Source organism: Schistocerca nitens, chromosome 7, assembly GCF_023898315.1.
Source record: "Schistocerca nitens isolate TAMUIC-IGC-003100 chromosome 7, iqSchNite1.1, whole genome shotgun sequence".
NCBI classification, from domain to species: Eukaryota; Metazoa; Arthropoda; class Insecta; order Orthoptera; family Acrididae; genus Schistocerca; species Schistocerca nitens.
The window spans coordinates 613,031,653-613,053,740 of NC_064620.1; the positions used below are offsets into that span (position 1 = coordinate 613,031,653).

Here is a 22,088-nt window from a genome sequence, read left to right on the forward strand (position 1 = left end):
ACAAACGCTTACATTAAATTGGAAATAATTTTACCAAAGTGTTACTTTGAAAAGTTGTATAATTCCATTGTCCTTCAGTTGGTAGTTTCTTATGAGTCATGAAATTGTGTTCTATAATATCTATTGTTTTTGTGTAGGTATGTTAGTAGAGTTTTGATATGTTGAGGGTTTTGCATTTGTCATGGCATTGTGTGGGATTTGTATGTCCTTTATGGTATTTGCAAGTATTTTAAATTTTTTTATGGAGTGTTTTACCCATATGTGAAATATAGAGAGTTTTATTAACTCGATAAGTCAGATGGTTAACACAATTAACAATTGGACATCTAGGAGCCATCGGCTTATGTGACTTTAATTGCCCATAAAGTGTTGGACTTCTTCGTTTCATTAGAATCTTTGTTTTCTTTTTGTATTCTGATAATATTGAATTGGAATTTTTCGTTCTATCAATCTGTTGCAGGGTACATGTGTTACCAAACAGCACTGACCCACTAAAAGCATTAATCCACATGTGGACAGCCCGTTTCTCGCAACGTGAGTGGGCGCAGGGCGTACTTTGCGCACATGTCTCAAATAGCTGTCTTTATGTTAACAAGGTAAACATACATGTGCAAAATCACAGTTTAATCTTAATTTAATGTAATAACTATACAATAAACGTACATTATATGAGCTGGAGCAGTGTTTATTTCATATTAATAAGTTGAAGTTTCATTATATCTCTCTTTCCCCACCTGCAAGTCTCACAGCAATGTCCCACTCGATGCATTAAAGGGTAAAATTGCATCAGATCCCAACCACTTATTTGATTACAAATTATCTCGTTGGTAACTGTCTCATTGTGGTATTGTGCTGCTAGTTCGTAATCTGGGTCATTTTCTTGTTCGCATCACAAATTTTGCTAGTGTATTTCAGTGTTTATTATATGTTATTGCTGCTCACTTGGACGTATGACAACACAATTTATCACTGTATTAGCTGAACAATAGTGTAGAAATTGGTATGGGTTGACAACTGTAAAACATCAATGGAGCGACACAAGACAACGATATTTGTGGTTGGCACAGTTAATCAGGGTTAAACAGTGCAGTTTCATCAGACCCAATCCAGTCGCTTATTTGGTTAATAATTACCTAGAAAACGAAGGCCTCATTGTGGGATTGCTCTGTTACCACACAGTCTGGACCATTTTCTTGAACAGATCGTATTTTTTTCGCACCTAGTTCAATGTTTATTTTATATTATCGCTGCTCAATTGGATGTATGGCAGCAAAATTTATCACTGTGTTAGCTGAAACCATAATGGAGGTTAATAGTGTAAGAAAATAATTTATCTCATAACATACCCTTAAGTCAATAACAGCATTTACTGTAACCTCTGATCACGTATCAGTCAGTGGCTAATTTGTCTGTTCCCTTCCAGTCAGGTCTGTTTTTGATGTCATCAACACTCAGACATGTCAGTAAGAAATGAAAATCGTTTATACCCACTGAAAGTGTTGCAAACGACTTCGTATTCAATGCAGTGGTAAGGACAGATGGGCTACAGAGTGGTGGGGCAACTGTCATCATAGGAAAGGTGGATGGAAGCAGAAATGATTATAAAACAAGATAACAGAGTAAATGGAAGGTATATTCAAGCTGTGTTTCTCAAAATGAACGAAGACTCTTTACACAAAATGCAGCAAGAAATAAAGTCCAGCTCTCAATGTTAACAAGGATGAGGCTCTCTGTACTTAGCACGAACCATGGTGGTACGTGCATAGTGTCATGTACTGACGTGCGAGTGGGCACTGTGGCTGCTGCCAGCTATCCTATATTGCATTGGCAGAGAGCGCTTGTAGTGCAGAGCCAGATCACGCACAACTACTGTTTGTGTCTGATGGAAACTTGCAATTTCATTGCCAGGTTTGGCACCCATGGACAGGATCGATATATGATACCACAGAAAGTCTGAAGTACTGCACCCTAATACGATCTCCATCCCAGAGATCTAGTAAATTTTTGTGTGATGTTCGTAGAACACATGACAAAAACGGAGGCCCTGACCATACTTCGATGTTTGTAAAGTTAGTATCTGCAGCATTTCCTACTCTGGAATATTTAGAACTAAAGGTAGATATGTAAATGTTAATACAGCAAACAATTTCTTCCAAACTGTCATCTGTGAAGAAAAGCTGTAAATACTTGACTGTATACATGGTGTATCTTACTTCATCTGTGACTGCTGGTAAATGGTTGACAATATAATGCTGAGCTCATCCCATTTTCCTGCCTTCTGAGTCAGAGGTCAATAACCCCATTGTATACCATCTTCCCCAACATAAAAGTCAAATTTATCGATAGTATCAGTTTTGTCCAAAGACTGCTCACTTTCGGAATTACAATCACTTTCGAAGGTTGACTCTAAATTACTAAAATCATTATTAACAAGTTCTTTGTCCAACCATTTCAACAGCTGCTCATGATCAATTAATCTCCTAAAAATAATAAGAAATTAAACTTCATTCAGTAATCATTGTTGGTAAATAAAAAGATTCATAATTGTGTGATCATCAGGATGAATAAATTTTCTAAATAAGGAAATGAATAAACAACTTTTATAAACTTTATTGTTTGTATTTTGTAATATGACCAGGAAAAAAAACTGCCTTGCAATACATTGTAAAGAACTGATACTGAACAAACTTTACAAGAATGCACACATAAACAGACACACATCAGTTCATGGGCTTTGCTGCTTGAGACAATAATGACTGTCTTCAATAATTGCCAGCGGTTTGTTAAAGATGGAGGTAAACATAGAAAAAGTTGCAAACGGAAATCTTTACTTTCTAATTCACTGATGATTGAAAGTTAAAACCAGGGACTCACATTCCACAGTGCATTTAATGGAGAGCTAAACAGAAAGTTACTCCTGCAACAGTATTCATGTGTTTGCTTTGAAATCAGTTTTAATGTGTTTAGATGAATTTAATATGAGATACAAAAATCGAACTACACTCTCTAATAACCTATAATTTATGTAAGTAATATCAGTAAGGGAGCTGCATGCACTTTGATAAATTATGTGGGGAACTTATACATGAAAATATTTAATCTGAAGGTTCATAGGAACTGAAAAGCAAGATAAAGTAATCTCTCCTTTCTTACTGCTTAACGTAATCGTTTTTATCAGTATTGCCAATATGTAAGCTCTGTGTATTTTTGCAAGCAATACAGATAATATATATGTGGAAATATTTTACTTGAAGGTCAATTGTGCTTCCAAAGTGTGCAAAATAGTACATATTTTGAGAAATAAAACAGTGTAATTTCTATCCACAGTTCGAATTTTGGTGGAGATCTATAATTAAACTTGCGTATTACAATGAGAAACTTCCAGTGTGTGTGTGTGTGTGTGTGTGTGTGTGTGTGTGTGTGTGTGTGTGTGTGCATGTGCATGCGCTCACAGGGTTTTACATCACGTGTTTTTATTACTTGTTGATTTTATTTAATGGTTGATTATATAAAATACAGTCTTGACAGCATAGTTCCATTTGGTTAAAATTGCAGCAGTTCATTTCCTGCTTAACAATGAATAGCCTAACCATTTCTAATAAACGCCCATGATTTCTAGTTTTCTAACGATTCATTATCTTCTCCTACTCCTAAATTAGTGATGAAAAAGAGCCATAAAAACGTTAGGTTATGTAAGTACACAGCATCAGCATCAACACTCCTCAGTACTTAGATATCATTGTAACACCTAATTGTTTAATATGAGTGTTATACATGAAGAATGGGTCTGAATAATTACAATCAAAGTGCCTCCTTGTTTGCATGTTTGCTAGTACTTTGGTTGGATTTGGTTAGGTCATTGAGACCCAATTTTAAATGTCATCTGCAAGTGATTTCCTTTTAAACAAACGTGTTTATATTGTGTAAATAACATACTTTAATTCATAATCATGTTTTAGGGCCAGTTTGACGAATTTGTATGTGCATAAGTGAAAGATAACATCGTGATATTTCACATAAATGCTGTTGTGCTTGATGTAAACATTGTGAGATTCAAGACAAACGTCGCAGTTTTTGCATCACTGATCTACTTTTGATGATATTTTAGACTTATAACAATGCAAAATTTGACAAGAATTATAGTCGCCATAACTAATTTGAAGGTACATTGTGCTAGCATAGCAATCTGTGGAACAGCGATCGAACATTAGATGTTTGCAAGTACAGACATCTGTTGGTGATGACTAGCAACTTAAGTCGATTTTATTTCGCGTTTTTGAAGTTTTTAAAAACATTATTTAGAGTAAAACTCATATCCAGAAAGTACATGTTACTAATTCATTAATTACGCTGCATAAGCAAACAGTGGTTTTTAACTATTTATTGAAAATATCTTGCATATATAGCGAATGATGTATGCCATATTTCCCATGAAACTTCCAAATGGAACCAGTGAACCAGCTGTAAACGACTATTAGAAGTCAGTAACAACAATACAGTTGAGGTTACTTTTTTAACATCGGATCATTTCACACAAGGTACGTTTCATTGAAGTGTGTGTGTTTTGACGACGTATTTCAGATTTAGAAATACAGCTAATGTAATTTCAGGACAAACAATTTTTGAGGACAGCCTAGACTAAGCTACATTGTCATTGGCTTTCATTTTCATGCATGCTAAAATGCTAGACTCCGATGGGAGGGGAGGGCAGGGAGGTAGTACATTATGCAGTGTGTGTGTGTTTGTAACAAATTAGAGGTAAATTTGTGACACTGTGTTATGCAGATAGATTGACTGCATCGTTACTGACTGCTGCTTGAGCTTCACTGATATCTAAAACAACTTGCAATTGATGTGGCTATATTTACATCTTAACCTAAACACAAAAACAACGTAAATCGCCCCGAAAACCAAATTAACAAGACAGACAAGTGGTGCAGGGTGAATAAAACCACGCTAAACACAGAAAAAGCAAAGACAACGTAACCATCGACACTGCAGGAATCACCTGGAAACCAGGTACAAAATATTTCGTAATAACATTAGACTGTAATGTGTTTTTCCATAACCATGCTGAATATGTCAAACAAAAAGGGCCAAAGTTGATTGACTGAACATGGAGTGAAAACACAAGATACTCACACACGGTAGTCATTCACTACTAGACAATGACTGAAAGCCCTTCGCCTAAAGTTATCTAACTACTATTAGCAGCCTGAAGCCCAACAAAATTTATTAACAAACAGGTGTTGGTGGAAACCTAGCAGACAATAAAATCAGTGGGGTACCATCAAACAGAGAATCATGTACAAGTAAAGTAAGGTCCTTTATGGCAACAGAATTCTATCAGGAATCTATTTGTTTCATCAACGGTCGGAATGGTTCACAACATCGAAAAAATTCGGAGCAGCAGGGTTCCAAGTGTGATTTATGTGTCGTGCCTCCATTGTTTAACAGTCTATCAATACACATGAAGTCTTGTCTCATATTTGCTGTCTTATGACCCACGGGGGAGTAGTGGTCATACCATACCTCGTCCTGCAGTTCACGTTTTGATTTCCTGTGGGCCTCCTAAGCAGTTTGAGCCAAATACAGTGATGACTCCCTTGAAAAAGCAGACGGGCCATATCGTTCTCAATTTCCTCGAAACAGAATATGTTCCCGATCTCTAATTACCCAGCAGTCAATGGCACATTAAATCCAGAGTTTTCTGTCTTTTGATTCGACTCTGTCGCACATTGCATGAACATGATATTCTGCAAAATTGTACTAATACACATTTATTACAAATGAAAGTCGGTGCTAGAAAAGAAATGTTCAAATGTGTGTGAAATCTTATGGAACTTAACTGCTAAGGTCATCAGTCGCTAAGCTTACACACTACTTAACCTAAATTATCCTAAGGACAAACACACACCCATGCCCAAGGGAGGACTCGAACCTCGCCGGGACCAGCCGCACAGTCTATGGCTTCAGTGCTACAGTAACACGTCACATCACAATAACTATTTATGCAGTAAGTGGTGGAAACCAAACCAGACCGAAGCAGGAAAGGCATGGATCATCCGTAAACAGCTGCTACCCTGTTTTCAGAGCTCGGACATGAAGCTTAACATCTTGTCATGGACGAGACGGTGTACGTTCTTGTCGAACAGCACGTGGAAATGGCCGTAGCCCTCTAGCGGTACCACCATCTTCTTGACGTTGCTTGGAATCATTCGAATCTGCCGCATACCTTCCTGTGGATGAGAAGAAAAATTACAGATGTGTTTGACGGAATTTCAGTAGTGCATATGACATAATGAAGAACGAAAAGCCAGCAAGGTACTTGGGTCCTATCAACTGCGACATTCATGGAAACACAGGCGAATGTACACATACTTTATGGCTACTTTTTGTTCAAAAAATGGTTCAAATGGCTCTGAGCACTATGGGACTTAACATCTGTGGTCATCAGTCCCCTAGAACTTAGAACTACTTAAACCTAACTAACCTAAGGACATCACGCACATCCATGCCCGAGGCAGGATTCGAACCTGCGACCGTAGCAGTCACGCGGTTCCAGACTGAGCGCCTAGAACCGCGAGACCACCGCGGCCGGCTACGTTTTGCTAGGTAACAGTTAGATCTTGGGAAGTTTTTGAGTAGTGAATCCAAATCTGGCTCCAGTTTCTTTTTCCTCTCATGAACAGTTTTGTCAGCAAGTAACGACATTATAACCTAGTTAAACGTAGAGGTGCAGTGAACGATAACGTTAAGTTTTAAATGTGAACAAAAAAATAATTGAGGTGTGAAAATGAAAAAAATTCTTTATTACCAGAAACTCTTTTCCTTCAGGCCTTAGATCACCTAATAGCGTTTAAAAATGAAAATGAGGCTTTGTTATACAGGGAGACTGGTATGGTTTAGCTCCCCACGCTACTCACTCAAGTGCAAGCTTCATCTCCAAATAACTCCTGCAGTCTGTGCCCATATGAGCTGACGTACTGCAGTCGGCCCTTGGTCTCACTCTGCAGTTTATGCTTCCCCATCCCTGACTTCCCACATTTTAGATCCAGCAGCGTATTCCTTAACGCCTCAATATTGTCGTATCAATCAATCCATTCTTTTGGTCAATTTGTGCCATACATTCAGTTTTATACACTATCATCCTATCTTCTCATAAATTTGCCTAGGTGAATGAATCTTTTAACTTCTCGAAAAACAACAATAAAATTTTGCGCCTTTAATGAAAATGTACCAAATGATACAACTGCAAATATAACTATGTATGGTAAAAATAATTAACTTCTGATATGCAGCATAGTATTTTAACAAAAATTTTAAGCTGAAAAATTTAGTATTAATTTTCAGTTTCAAAAACTTTGAAAATCTATTTTTTCTGTATAAATAAAAGCAAATAAACTGAACATGAATGATAGCTTTAAAAATCAAGTAAGTAAACTGACCAGTCACAGTAACAATTATTCACTAAATTAACAGAGCTGAAGAAATAAATCTTACAATATTTCAAAAGCTGCAATTTTCGTAGCTAAATATTGTTCAAAGGTCATATTACTTTCAGATGATAAATTTAAAATTACTCTGCCAGATGGCTATAGTAAAAGCTTTTCGACAAGACAAAGATGAATTAGAGAAAATTATTCGATTGAATTTCATATATTGAGATAAAAAAGCAAAATAAAGATAAATCAATTCATGTTATTGAATTTCAACGAATCTAGGATTTTTTAAAATTTTAATTCAGTATATTTAGTTGAATATTAAATTTTTAACTGTATATTTTCTATTTTTTGAATTTAAAGAGAATTTATTTTGGTTATGTTGATAAATTTTTTAATGTGGGATACAGTAAAACTAAAATCTTGGTTCTATATTGAAAAATTTCAAAATAGATAATTATTATTAATTGATTTGTTAATCGATCAAAATTAAGTAATCAATGAAAGTTATTGATTAACAAAACAGGGAATTTTTGAAGAATATGGTTTTTGCTCCAGGAATCCCATACAATTTCTACTAGAAACAATGTCCAGAAATGTATTGTTTTCATGTGACAGCCGTTTGAAGACAAATTTGCTAGGTAGGTATGCAGCAGGCAGTCATGGTGGTCAGTGCTTACTTCACATCGGAAGACGTCATTTGACGTCTGCCCTACCTGTCTGACCTGGTTTGAGGCTCATTCGGGTGTGTGTGAGAATTAAAACAACATTGTTGATTATGCATTTGCAGAATACACCAATATGGTGGTTCTGAATGGTGAAGCTCATGGTAATGGTAGAGCTCCTCGTCGTCTTTATCAAGATCATTCCCCACACCGTCCAGATTCATCGTACATCCTTTTCACTACAATTACACAATGGCTTCGTGAAAGGGTACCTTCACTGTCAGCAGGCGTGACTGTGGTGCTCCAAGAACTCACCACACACCCGTCTTGGAAGAGGAAGTACTGCCTTATGTTGAAGGGAACCTTTCAACAAGTGCATGAGAAACTACGCATGCAATGGATGTTGCTCCCAGCACCGTCTGCTGTATTGTGGACGGCCGACAACGACATTCATACCACTTCCAACACTCCATACCACCTTTAACATCCACAGAGACGTGACTGAGCCTCAAACCAGGTTAGAAAGGCAGGACAGATATCAAATGACGTCAGCCAGGCCCATGAAAGCATCATACACAATGGCTACCATGTTGTAAACCTACCTAGTAGACTTGTTTCCAAACGGCTCTTGCACGGGAAGGGGACATTTACAGACAAAGGCTCCTATTCAAAATATTATGTAGTCAGTCCCCTCTACAAGCCCCAGAAATTGGTAATGGTAATTTCTGAACATGCTGTATACCTTTGGGAAAGACTTCTGAACTATTAGGTTTATAGTCAGTGTTAACAAAATCCTCTTTTTCAGAAAACCTTTCCTTGCTATTGTGAGTATTCATCTTGTATCCATCCTACTTCGGCCATCATCAGTTCTTCTGTTGCCAAAATAGCAAAACTCATCTACTTCGCCTTTTTCTAATCTAATACTGGCAGCACTGCCCGATTTAATTCGACTACTTACATTGGTTTTCTTGATGCTTATCTTCTGACCACTTTTCTAGACATCCTCTCTCAAGTCCTGTTCTGTCTATGACAGAATGATAGTGTCACTGGCAAACACCGAAGTTTTCATTTCTTCTCCCCTAACTTCAGTTCCTCATACAAATTCCCATTGGCTTACTATACTGCTTGCTCAATGTACAGATTGAATAACATCGAGGAATGATCACACCTCTGTCTCACACGTTTCTCAACCACTGTTCCCCTTTCGCAGACTTCAACTTACTACAATTTAGATTTTGTCATGTAATTAAGTAGCATGCTGAGAAATAAGTATGTCTTTGTTGGAGCCGATGGAATCATTATGTTGTTCTTTTGTATAATACTAGGGAGACTCCCTAGAGCGGCCCCCAGAGGGTCAATAACACTACACAATAGTATTATGCGGTATTATTGACCATCTGACAAGAAGGCTCAAAATATTGCGGAATATTATTGACTATCTCCCTAGACTGTCAATAATACTGTGATTTGGAATGTTGATATAAAGACGCTGCTAGTGTGACAATCGCTCAACTTTGTTGCAACAGAAGAAAAAGGTGGATGAAAAATTAGGTCAAGGAGCGTCAAGAATCAGTAAAGAAAATTTGGTGAGAGAATTGAGTCTGACCGAAGAAAAAGAGATTATCATAACTTTATAAGTATTGATGGTCCAACATCTGATACATTACTCGAAATGACTGTCAACATACATAGTCGTCCCCTTGCACTGGCACTTGCTCCCCTTCCGCCTTAGAATCTGGACTACGATGTTTTTATTCATTAGAAAATTCTTATACACTTCTAGAAGTGATTCCCCATTAGTCCGCTAAACCTTCCGTTTAGTCAAATGTAGCACTGCCTGGCTGACCACAATGAGACAATACCATGCTTATAGCAGTTGGTGTATAATCATTTCTTGTTTCAAGAAGTAAAGTGATGTTGTTGTAACACTTATTAAGTGGATAACCGTCAGTTCTCAGGGATATAATGTTTCTTGTGTCACCTATAAAATTTAGTTGTTGTGGTTTGATACATCTCACAAGTGACCAACTCATTTACATGGAAAATGCCAATGTTGCAGTCTAGCACCCGCTCCCATCCCCCATCCCCGATAAATTTCTGCATGATCAAACAACAAACACAACAATGAGTGACGTTTACAAGTGTAGTTTCATTTAAAGTAGTTAAAAATAAGTAATAGTAACATGTCATGCCATGCACTGAATGGTTACATTAGGGTAGGTAATGTATCCACGCACATAAATAACTTATATACTGTTTTTCATAATTTTGCGTTAATTAATTGCTTTCAAACATTATCCTTCTTGGGATTTTACCATATTTTCTGAACAACAACATTAGATTCATTCGTAACATCTCTGCTTTTGTACTCATCTGCTCTAATATTACAAAATGCCGGCAGTTATTTGTATGTAAATTGAAGGTGGCGGGGGGGAGGGAGAAAGGAAAGGAAAGGAAAGGAAAGGAAAGGAAAGGAAAGGAAAGGAAAGGAAAGGAAAGGAAAGGAAAGGAAAGGAAAGGGAAGGGGCTACTGATTTCAGCTGTATCGGGACCTTACGCGGAATCAACGGTGACGAGTGAAAATACGTGCCAGATCGGGATTCCAACCCAGGATCTCCTGCTTGCTAGGCAGGTGTGTTAACCTCTGCGCCATCCAGGACACAGTGCTAGTGCAACCGCGTGAACTGTCTTGGCACACCTCACGGCCAACCCCATATTCCCACCGTGTGCCACCTACCCAGCGTGCATGTCCATTTCCTCCATGCTCGCTACTCTGAGATCCGCACAGCAGGTCGGAGGTACTTGTGCATCTGCACTGAAGAAGGTGGATCCACTGCCCATCTAGGCAGATAAATTATATGAATGTGTGGTGTCCTTTCGGACATCAATAAACCCTTCCATTTCCTTCCTTTTACACCCCCTACACCTTCAATTTACATACAATACATCGCAGCTGCAGATTACGCGTGGTTCCTGTTCCTTCGGGCATGTCTGTAAGAACAGACACCACAGATCCGTGTAAGTTATTTATACACTCGATGCAGTGCAGTCATAACGCTCTTTCGTCTTGTTTTGAACTCAATTTCAACTCAACAACAAAACCAACAGCGAACCCATAGATACTCAGTCTGCAGACGGCCCACAGACGGCACAATATTTCCGAGCAGCGCAAAATATTTCGAAACTTTTATGTTTTAAGTATCATTGCACAACCTCTCAATCTTTCCCCTGGACGTTCAATATTATCGCGCTTCATTTTTGAGGATCCAGGGGGCACTTCAGAGTCTTCCTTGTGACTCAATTATTCTTCTGTTTCTATAAACTAAATTTTTGTACCTCTACGTTAATTGTGAAAATAATGTCGACATTGGGTACAGATGAGTTACTATCTTACTGAACAGGTACGACAACCATCGACAGTTATCTGTACAGACTTATTTTATGTTTCAGCAGCCTAATTCCTCTGGGAAGCAAACGTTTGATGAAGTGAAAATTACGCGCCATCAGCGTGGCATCACATGCATAATTTGCATCCTGTCTGTTTGAAACCTGTAGTCTAAATTATTTTATATAAGGAGTACGATTATTGTTGCTGCCCCCCGCGACACGCCTTTATTGCATTGTACCGCGCATTAATATCGTCTGTCATCACCAAACTTAACGTACTCCTACGGTGACGTCTGCACCTGGTCTCATCGTAACATGGAATTTTTTTTTTTTTCATCAGTCTACTGACTGGTTTGATGCGGCCCGCCACGAATTCCTTTCCTGTGCTAACCTCTTCATCTCAGAGTAGCACTTGCAACCTACGTCCTCAATTATTTGCTTGACGTATTCCAATCTCTGTCTTCCTCTACACTTTTTGCCCTCTACAGCTCCCTCTAGTACCATGGAAGGCATTCCCTCATGTCTTAGCGGATGTCCTATCATCCTGTCCCTTCTCCTTATCAGTGTTTTCCACATATTCCTTTCCTCTCCGATTCTGCGTAGAACCTCCTCATTCCTTAACTTATCAGTCCACCTAATTTTCAACATTCGTCTATAGCACCACATCTCAAATGCTTCGATTCTCTTCTCTTCCGGTTTTCCCACAGTCCATGTTTCACCACCATACAATGCTGTACTCCAGACGTACATCCTCAGAAGTCTCTTCCTCAAATTAAGGCCGGTATTTGATATTAGTAGACTTCTCTTGGCCAGAAATGCCTTTTTTGCCATAGTGAGTCTGCTTTTGATGTCCTCCTTGCTCCGTCCGTCATTGGTAATTTTACTGCCTAGGTAGCACAATTCCTTAACTTCATTGACTTCGTGACCGTCAATACTGATGTTAAGTTTCTCGCTGTTCTCATTTCTGCTACTTCTCATTACCTTCGTCTTTCTCCGATTTACTCTCAAACCATACTGTGTACTCATTAGACTGTTCATTCCGTTCAGCAGAACATTTAATTCTTCTTCACTTTCACTCAGGATAGCAATGTCATAAGCGAATCGTATCATCATATCCTTTCACCTTGTATTTTAATTCCACTCCTGAACCTTTCTTTTATTTCCATCATTGCTTCCTCGATGTACAGATTGAAGAGTAGGGGCGAAAGGCTACAGCCTTGTCTTACACCCTTCTTAATACGAGAACTTCGTTCTTGATCGTTCACTCTTATTATTCCCTCTTGGTTGCTGTACATATTATATATGACCCGTCTCTCCCTATAGCTTATCGCTACTTTTTTCAAAATCTCGAACAGCTTGCACCATTTTATATTGTCGAACGCTTTTTCCAGGTCGACAAATCCTATGAAAGTGTCTTGATTTTTCTTTAGCCTTGCTTCCATTATTAGCCGTAACGTCAGAATTGCCTCCCTCGTCCCTTTACTTTTCCTAAAGCCAAACTGATCGTCACCTAGCGCATTCTCAATTTTCTTTTCCATTCTTTTGTATATTATTCTTGTAAGCAGCTTCGATGCATGAACTGTTAAACTGATTGTGCGATAATTCTCGCACTTGTCAGCTCTTGCCATCTTCGGAATTGTGTGGATGATGCTTTTCCGAAAGTCAGATGGTATGTCGCCAGACCCATATATTCTACCCACCAACGTGAATAGTCGTTTTGTTGCCACTTCCCCCAATAATTTTAGAAATTCTGATGGAATGTTATCTATACCTTCTGCCTTATTTGACCGTAAGTCCTCCAAAGCTCTTTTAAATTCCGATTCTAATACTGGATCCCCTATCTCTTCTAAATCGACTCCTGTTTCTTCTTCTATCACATCAGACAAATCTTCACCCTCGTAGAGGCTTTCAACGTATCCTTTCCACCTTTCTGATCTCTCCTCTGCATTTAACAGTGCAATTCCCGTTGCACTCTTAATGTTACCACCGTTGCTTTTAATGTCACCAAAGGTTGTTTTGACTTTCCTGTATGCTGAGTCTGTCCTTCCGACAATCATATCTTTTTCGATGTCTTCACATTTTTCCTGCAGCCATTTCTTCTTAGCTTCCCTGCACTTCCTATTTATTTCATTCCTCAGCGACTTGTACTTCTGTATTCCTGATTTTCCCCGGAACATGTTTGTACTTCCTCCTTTCATCAATCAACTGAAGTATTTCTTCTGTTACCCATGGTTTCTTCGCAGCTACCTTCTTTGTACCTATGTTTTCCTTCCCAACTTCTGTGATGGCCCTTTTTAGAGATGTCCATTCCTCTTCAACTGTACTGCCTACTGCGCTATTCCTTATTGCTGTATCTGTAGCGTTAGAGAACTTCAAACGTATCTCGTGATTCCTTAGTACTTCCGTATCCCACTTCTTTTCGTATTGATTCTTCCTGACTAATGTCTTGAACTTCAGCCTACTCTTCATCTACTACTATTTTGTGATCTGAGTCTATATCTGCTCCTGGGTACGCCTTACAATCCAGTATCTGATTTCGGAATTTAACAGGAAACAAACCGCAGATTCAGGCTGAGTGTGGTGTTTTGCTTGAATCCAGTCCTAACTTGAAACTAGACATGATCATTTTCACTCCAGCTGTACCCTCTGTGATTTATGCCACCTCCGAATAGTTATCATTCTGGCGTGAAATGCGGTCTAGCATTCCACTCTTATTCCGAACTTTTTCTGCGATGAATTGCACACTGTTATAACTGCAATATAAATACGTAAAACTGCAACCAGTCAGTTTTTTGAAATAGTTATTGGTTCACTCCATGAACCAGGTTCCTGGCATGAATAAATAGCTATTTCAAAAAATTGGCTGTTTCCTGCAACGAATAAATAACTATTTCAAAAAATTATTTTATGTATTTACATTGAATAAACTGTCATGCGTTCTTAAAAATCCGTAATGGATAAGCTTACTCTGTTGTAACTGTTGTCTGGTTAGTCTGTAATCCGTATATAACCTTTTTCTCCCAGGATTTTATCTCTGCTACCTTCAGAATTTCTTGTGGTGTATGCATTGTCAAATCTTTTTTCTAAGTCTTCAACTACAATGAACTTGGCATTTCCTTTCTTTAACGTATCGTCCACACTTATCAGCCAGAACATATGACCACCCGCCTAACAGCCAGTACGAGGATACGCCCAACTTTCGCACGGATAACAGAGGCGGCGCGTCGTTGCGTGGAAGCAATGAGGCTCTGGCAGGCACCCCATCTGCACTCACAGGTCACCTTAATTCCCGTAAATTCCGGGGATGGGGGGATGAGCTCTGACGCCACATTCAGTCACATCTCAGATGTGTTCAATCGGGTGCAGATCCGCCGAGTTGGAGGGCCAGCACATCGACTGGAACCCGCTACTGGGTTCCACCCCTGACCTTGTGACAAGGCGTATTATCTTGTTGAAAAATTACCACTGCCGCCGGGAAACATGTGCTTGAAGTAGCAACGTAAGTGGGCTGAAACCAGCGTACGATACTCCTTCACTATCATGGTGCTCCACTGGACCCATGGATGGTCGTGTCAATGTTCAACAGAGCGTAATGGAGCCTCTGTCCCGCAGTAAAGGTGTCAAGGAGCCATTCCCCTGGAGGGCGACCGATTCGCGTCCTCCCATCGGCGTGATGAAGAAGGTATCGGGAGTCATCAGACCATGAAATGCTCTGCGCCTGTGCCAACGTCCATTGCCGATGGCCACTTGCCCATTTCAGTCGTAGTTGCTAGTTGCCGATTTCATGTGTCAACATCGGCACATACATGGGTCGTCGGCTGCTGAGGCCCATCGTTAGCAGTTCAAAAATGGTTCAAATGGCTCTGAGCACTATGGGACTTAACATCTTAGGTCATCAGTCCCATAGAACTTAGAACTACTTAAACCTAACTTACCTAAGGACATCACACAACACCCATTCATCACGAGGCAGAGAAAATCCCTGACCCCGCCGGGAATCGAACCAGGGAACCCGGGCGTGGGAAGCGAGAACGCTACCGCACGACCACGAGATGCGGGCATCGTTAGCAGTGTTCGATGCACTGTGTGTTCAGACACACTGGTACTCTGCCCAACAGCAAAGTCTGATGTTAGTTCCGCCACAGTTCGCCGCCTGTCCCGTTTCACCAGTGCGCCCAGCCTGCGATGTCTGACATCTTAATAAGGGATCCCCGCCCTACACCACGACATCGCCGGCCATGTGACCGACCGGTTCTAGGCGCTTCAGTCTGGAACCGCGCGACCGCTATGGGCGCAGGTTCGAATCCTGACTCGGGCATGGATGTGTGTGATGTCCTTAGGTTAGTTAGGTTTAAGTAGTTCTCAGTTCAAAAATGGTTCAAATGGCTCTGAGCACTATGCGACTTAACTTCTGAGGTCATCAGTCGCCTAGAACTTAGAACTAATTAAACCTAACTAACCTAAGGACATCACACACATCCATGCACGAGCAGGATTCGAACCTGCGACCGTAGCGGTCACGCGGTTCCAGACTGAAGCGCCTTTAACCGCACGGCCACGCCGGCCGGCAGGTTCTCAGTTCTAGGCGACCGATGACCTCAGATGTTAAGTCCCATAGTACTCAGAGCCATTTGAACCATTTGAACCACGACATCTGGACGCAGTTTCATCTTCGTTTCCCAACATGTTGAAAACACTCACTACTGCGTTCGTCGAACACCCGACAAGTCGTGCACTTTCAGAAATGCACGTGCCGAGCCTCCGACCCATCACAATCTGTCCTCGGTCAAACTCAGATAGATCGCGTGCCTTCCACATTCTACACACGGACAGCACACTCACTGATACTACAAGCACCTTGAGTGTGTCTGGCTAGCACCCATTCCTCGACAGCTGACGCTGTTATCGCCTGAAAGAGTTTATATCGATAGTGGGTTAGTGCTCATAATGTTCTGGTTCATCAGTGTAACATGGGTCGTGGGATCAATAATGCCTAACGTGCAGCTACACTTCTGTGAATTACAAGCCGACCTTCCCCGAGATCCACTTCTGCTATGTTCCCCACTCTTCAGTAAATAATTCGTGTCAGTGTTTGGCAACCATGACTTATTAAACTGGTGGTTCGGTAATGTTCACACTTGTCAGCTCTTGTTGATTTTCGAAATGGATTTATTACATTCGGGTATTCTACCCGTGTCATATATCTTACACATAATGTAGAATAGTTTTGCCATGGCGGACTGTCCCAAGAATCTCAGTAATTCTGACGGATTGTCACCTACTCCAGGGGCCCAAAACAGAAATATAGTGTGGGTCGTTACGCTGCCTCAGCTCATAATAACAAACATGTTGTATGATACCCAATCTTGAGTTTTTGACTCTTTATTTTACACGCCTTGTTCCGTAGGTCCAAATTGAGAAACAAATCTCCGAGGTCGTGGACCGTGTCAGTACATGAAATTACAACATAAAAGTAATAACAGATAAAATAAAATATTTTTGAACCCAAAAGAAGACAAGCTATGAGTTTATCTAAACGCAGTCAACAATATAATACAGGAATCAGCTTAATTTTTCGAGGAACTACTCAACAGAAGAGAAGGGGTGAGCTACTGGGAAAACTCTTCGGTTTCTATTTGAAAGCACGTAGATCACTGCTAAGACTTTTGATTTCTTGTGGTAGCTTACTGAAAATGGACGTAGCAATATACTGTACACCTTTAAGCACAAGAGTATAAGAAGTGCGACACAAATGCAGATTGGACTTCTGCCTAGTATTCATTGAGCAAAAACTATTAATTCTTGAGAATAAGGTGATATTGTTAACAAGAAACGACAGTAAAGAATATACATCTTGAGTGGCCGGTGTCAGAATACCCAGACTACTGTACAAGGGGTCGACAAGAGGTTCGCGAACTTACATCACTTATTGCCTGAACCGCCGCTTTCTGAGCCAAATATCCTTTGAAAATGGGGAGAGTTACCCCAAAATATAATACCATAAGTCATAAGCGAATGAAACTAAGCAAAGTAGACTGCTTTTCGTGTCGAACTATCACTGATTTCGGATACCGTTCGAATAGTAAAAATGGTAGCATTAAGTCTTTGAACAAGATCCTGAATGTGTGTTTTCCAGGATTGTTTGCTATCTATCTGAATACCTAGAAATTTGAACTGTTCAATTTCATTAATCATATGAGCATTCTGTTAAATTAAAACGTCGGGTTTTGTTGAATTGTATGTTAGAAGCTACAAAAACTGACTCTTACTCTGATTTAGCTTTAGATTATTTTATACAAGCTGTGAACTTTCGTCATGAACTGCACTGTTTGAAACAGTGGCAATATGGCACACAACATCCTTTACTACAAAAGCCAGTATCATCAGTAAACAGAAATATTTTAGAGTCACCTATAATACTAGAGGGCATATCATTTACATAAATAAGGAACATGTTAAATCACTTCTAAAACCGAACTGTACATTTAATAGCAAATTATATGAAATAAAAAGATAAATTATCCTTACATACACAGCCTTTTGAATAAATGGTTCAGATGGCTCTGAGGACTATGGGACTTAACTTATGAGGTCATCAGTCCCCTAGAACTCAGAACTACTTAAACCTAACTAACCTAAGGACATCACACACATCCATGCCGCGAGGCAGGATTCGATCCAGTGACCGTAGCGGTCGCGCGGTTCCAGACTGTAGCGTCTAGAACAGCTCGGCTACTCCGGCCGGGCTTTTGAATAACTTTAGCAAACACTGATGGCATAGAAATAGGTCTAAAATTGTCTACGTTACCCTTTTCTTCCTTTTTATAAGGGGGCTTTACTATTGAGTATTTAATCGTTCAGAAAACTGACCATTCTTTAAAGAAAAATTACTAATGTGGCTAAGTGCAGGGCTTACATGTGCAGCACAGTACTTTAATATTCTGCTATCCGTGGAAGTTTTTAGTCTTCAGTGATTTAATTATTGACTCAGTCGCCCCCTTGTCAGTATCACAGAGAAGTTTTTGAGACATCAATCTCGGAAAGGCATTTACCAAGACACTTAATGATTCCTTGTAGAAACTAAGTTTTTATTTAATTCACCAGCAACGCTGAGAAAATTATTGTTAAATACTGTACATATATCTGACTTATCAATAACAGAAATATTTTTACTACGGACTGACTTTATATCGTCGACCTTGTACTGCTGACCAGACACTTCCTTCACATTTGGCCATGTCGTTTCAATTTTAGCCTGTATTTGCGTACCACATACTCTTTGCCTTCCTAATAACAGTTTTAAGCACCTTACAATACTGTTTATAATGGGCTGTTGTAACTCGATTATAACTTCTTCTTCTTGGTGTCATACACTTGTAGTGCGTCGGCTGCTCACAGGCGGCGTTCCCTTTCTTCTTGAACCAGCACTTCAGAGTTGTTGATGCCAGTCCATGTCTTGATATTCTGTGTCCATGATTGCTTCCTTCTACCTGGCGGGCGCTTCCCTTCTAGAATTAATTGAAGAAGTTCACATTCCTTTCCTCTCATAATGTGCCTCAGGTACGATGTCTTTCTTCTTTTAATTGTCCCCATTAGTTCTCTATCCACACCAGCTGTACGCAGCACCTCAGCACTGCTCACTTTCTCAATCCATGGTATTTTTAGTAATCGGCGCAAGAAGCACATTTCTGTTGCTTCTAATCTCTTTACAGAGGCTGCTTTAATTGACCAAGTTTCCGCTCCATAGAGTCGGACGGGGATAACATAGGATTGTACCAGCCTTATTCTCAGATGGAGCGGCATGTCTGTGTATATCAGCACATTTCGTGGCTTTCGGAACGTTCCTTTGGCAATCCCACAGCGAATCTTAATTTCCTCATCACAATTAACTTTCGAATTTATCACGGATCCTAGATATTTAAATTTGGTTACTTTCTCGGTTTTACTATCATTAATGACTAGGGACCCGTTTTGACCAGGGGTTCTTTCAATTGGAATCCATTTAGTTTTCTTGGAATTTATTCTGACGCCAAAATGCTGGCCAGCTTTATCTATTTCTGTAAGTATTTTCTGTAGCTGGGCTATGGATGGTGCAAGCAAAGCTGTGTCCTCGGCATACCGCAAGTTCCAGATATTCACTCCATTTACTTTTATACCAAACAAACCTGAGTCTTGCCTGGATCGAAAAATCTTGTCCAGACACAAAGTGAACAGTATCGGGGTAGTATACCACTCCTTTCAGTACTTGCGCAGATTTTGTTTTTAAGTTTTTGTCAATTCTGACCTCTGCTCTCTGATTCCAGTATAATTGCTGAATGACTCTTATGTCCTTACCATCCAATCCTATTTGTCGTAAGATTGTGATAGGGGTCTCATGCTTAACGGTGTCAAATGCTTTCTCATGATAAAGCATACGTGGCTATCCTGCTGATAGTCATAGCATCTTTGCACGAGTACCTTCATGCCAAATAACGCTTCTGGGGTTCCCATACCCTACTCCACAATGTTCCTCACATTTATTATAAATTCGGTTATGTATAATTCTTAGAGATCAATCCAAATTCTGAGCACTTTTTTACATTTGCTGCCTGAGCTGCAAATTTCATTAAATAGGACTTTCTACCTTTTTGTGTCTATGCATTTTAAAATTTCAGTGGGTAAGTTGTTTCCACAGGATGCTTTTCTGTTCTTTGTTACTTTCAGCGCATATTCTACCTTCGATTGTAAAATTCGTGACCCAGATTCTTCTTCACTTTGATTTACTGTCTTGTCTCTTTTGTCGCCAAACAGATATGATATGTAATTCTCCCAGTGTTTTGTCATTTTTCCGATTCGAATATAATCCGATTATCCTCATCTCTTAAAGCAGTTAGGTTCTGCTTCTTGAAGTTTCCAGTTAAAAACTTGATCTTTTTAAGGAAACTATACGAGTCATGTAACTTCAGCATTTCTTGTGCTTCGGTGCACACACATAATAGTGTCAAAAATGCGAAAGAACTCTTGTTTGTTACGTTTTCATGACTAAACAAATGACTAGATTTCATTAAAATTTGGTATGGAGATTGCTTGAACCCTAAGGAAGGACACACCCTTCTCTAGAAAGTAAAAAATAAAAAAAATTAAAAATTAGAAATTAAATAAATCGACCCCTAAGAGGTTGAAGGGAGTGGAACACATTTTCGTCCATCAATGAACAGAAACCACGTTAAAAATTATTAAATTTGTTGCATAAAGTATACGTTGTATAATGTATAGTTACTTAAACAGCACAACACGCTCCTGTCCACGCCCGTTTCTACGCATTTCTCGGCAGCACGTGCTGCTGCATCGTGCAGTGGCACAGCTGGGACAGTTTGGGAGGGGGGAGGGTGCGGCGTACAGCGTGAGCTGCGCCTAGTCAAACAGGCGGACACCTGAGGGCAGCTGATGGCGTTGCACCTATAATAGCCTACTTAACCAGCATCGCTCGTCACGGGTTCACCTGCAGGTAACAGCTAGTCTTTAAACGTTACGCCATTCACTCTCTTGATGTCATGTACTCAACGTCACTGACGACTTGGTTGCTCCTGGCAGGTAGGCAACCTGCTGCCACTGCATGTAGGCAACTGAATGGGCAAAGGCCACTATGGAGCAAAATAAGGAAAGGAGTAAATGTAAATGCCGTGCGACTAGGGCCTACCGTGGGGTAGACCGTTCGCCTGGTGCAAGTCTTTCGAGTTGACGCCACTTCATCGACTTGCGAGTCGATGGGGATGAAATGATGATGATAAGCACAACCCCACAGCCAGTCCCTGAGCGAAGAAAATCTCCGACCCAGCCGGGAATCGAACCCGAGCCGTTAGGTATGACATTTCGTCGCTCTGACCACTCAGTTACGAGGGGTGGACAGGGAAAGGAGGAACGTTAGGGTTTAACATCCTAGCGACAATGACGTCATTAGAGGTGGAGCCCAAGGTCGGAATGTTTCAAGGATGGGGAAGTTTCGGGCACTCTTTTCAAACGAACCATTCTGGTGCTTGCATAGAGGGATTTAAGGAAATCACGGAAATCCTAAGTCAGGATTATAGTGCACGAATCTGAACTGTAGTCCGCCCCAGCGTGGATCCAGTATGGGCGACACATCACACCCGATACACAGCTGCTGCCAGTTTGCGAGAGTCTAAATAGTTTCAAGTTCAGTAACCGTTATAGAGGTTGCTATATCCGCTGTTCGTAGATTCATTTAAGCCAATTTGAAGGTAGTATTTCAGTGAAGTTGCACACCAAACGCTATCTCTTGTGGGAATCCGGAATGGCGAGTGAGCGTTTCACGGGTAGGTGGAGCTATGCAAGTGGTGTGTAACAGGCTGGGAATTTGGTCGGACGGGAAGCGTGCTTGGGCGGTCGAAGCGGTTAAGGCAAGCACTTGCGTTAAGCGGGAAATACGGGTTCGAGTGCCGTTTCGGCACAAATTTCCGCTATTACCATCGATTCCTTTCGATGCCCAAATGCGTCATTGATAATCTTTGAATAGCGTTCTTTGAAAGAGTAATGGCTAGAAGTACTAAATCGGAAAGTTTCCTTTCTCATGGGCCCGCAGCGCGTAAAGAACGAG

At 40.2% G+C, this 22,088-nt stretch overlaps 1 protein-coding gene across 3 annotated transcripts in view; it reads right to left on the minus strand.

The window, feature by feature from the left end:
- Nucleotides 1–2,515: 2,515 nt before the first annotated feature.
- Nucleotides 2,516–22,088, minus strand: part of LOC126195238 (lipase 3-like) — a 197,175-nt gene continuing 177,602 nt past the window's right edge. The window contains exon 8 of one of the 3 annotated variants that reach the window (XM_049933766.1): nt 2,516–6,239. In XM_049933766.1, coding sequence (XP_049789723.1) covers nt 6,121–6,239 — 119 coding nt within the window. In that variant the 3' untranslated portion in view covers nt 2,516–6,120. The remainder of the gene's footprint in view (nt 6,240–22,088) is intronic. The other 2 variants (XM_049933765.1, XM_049933764.1) reach the window with 2 other exon arrangements.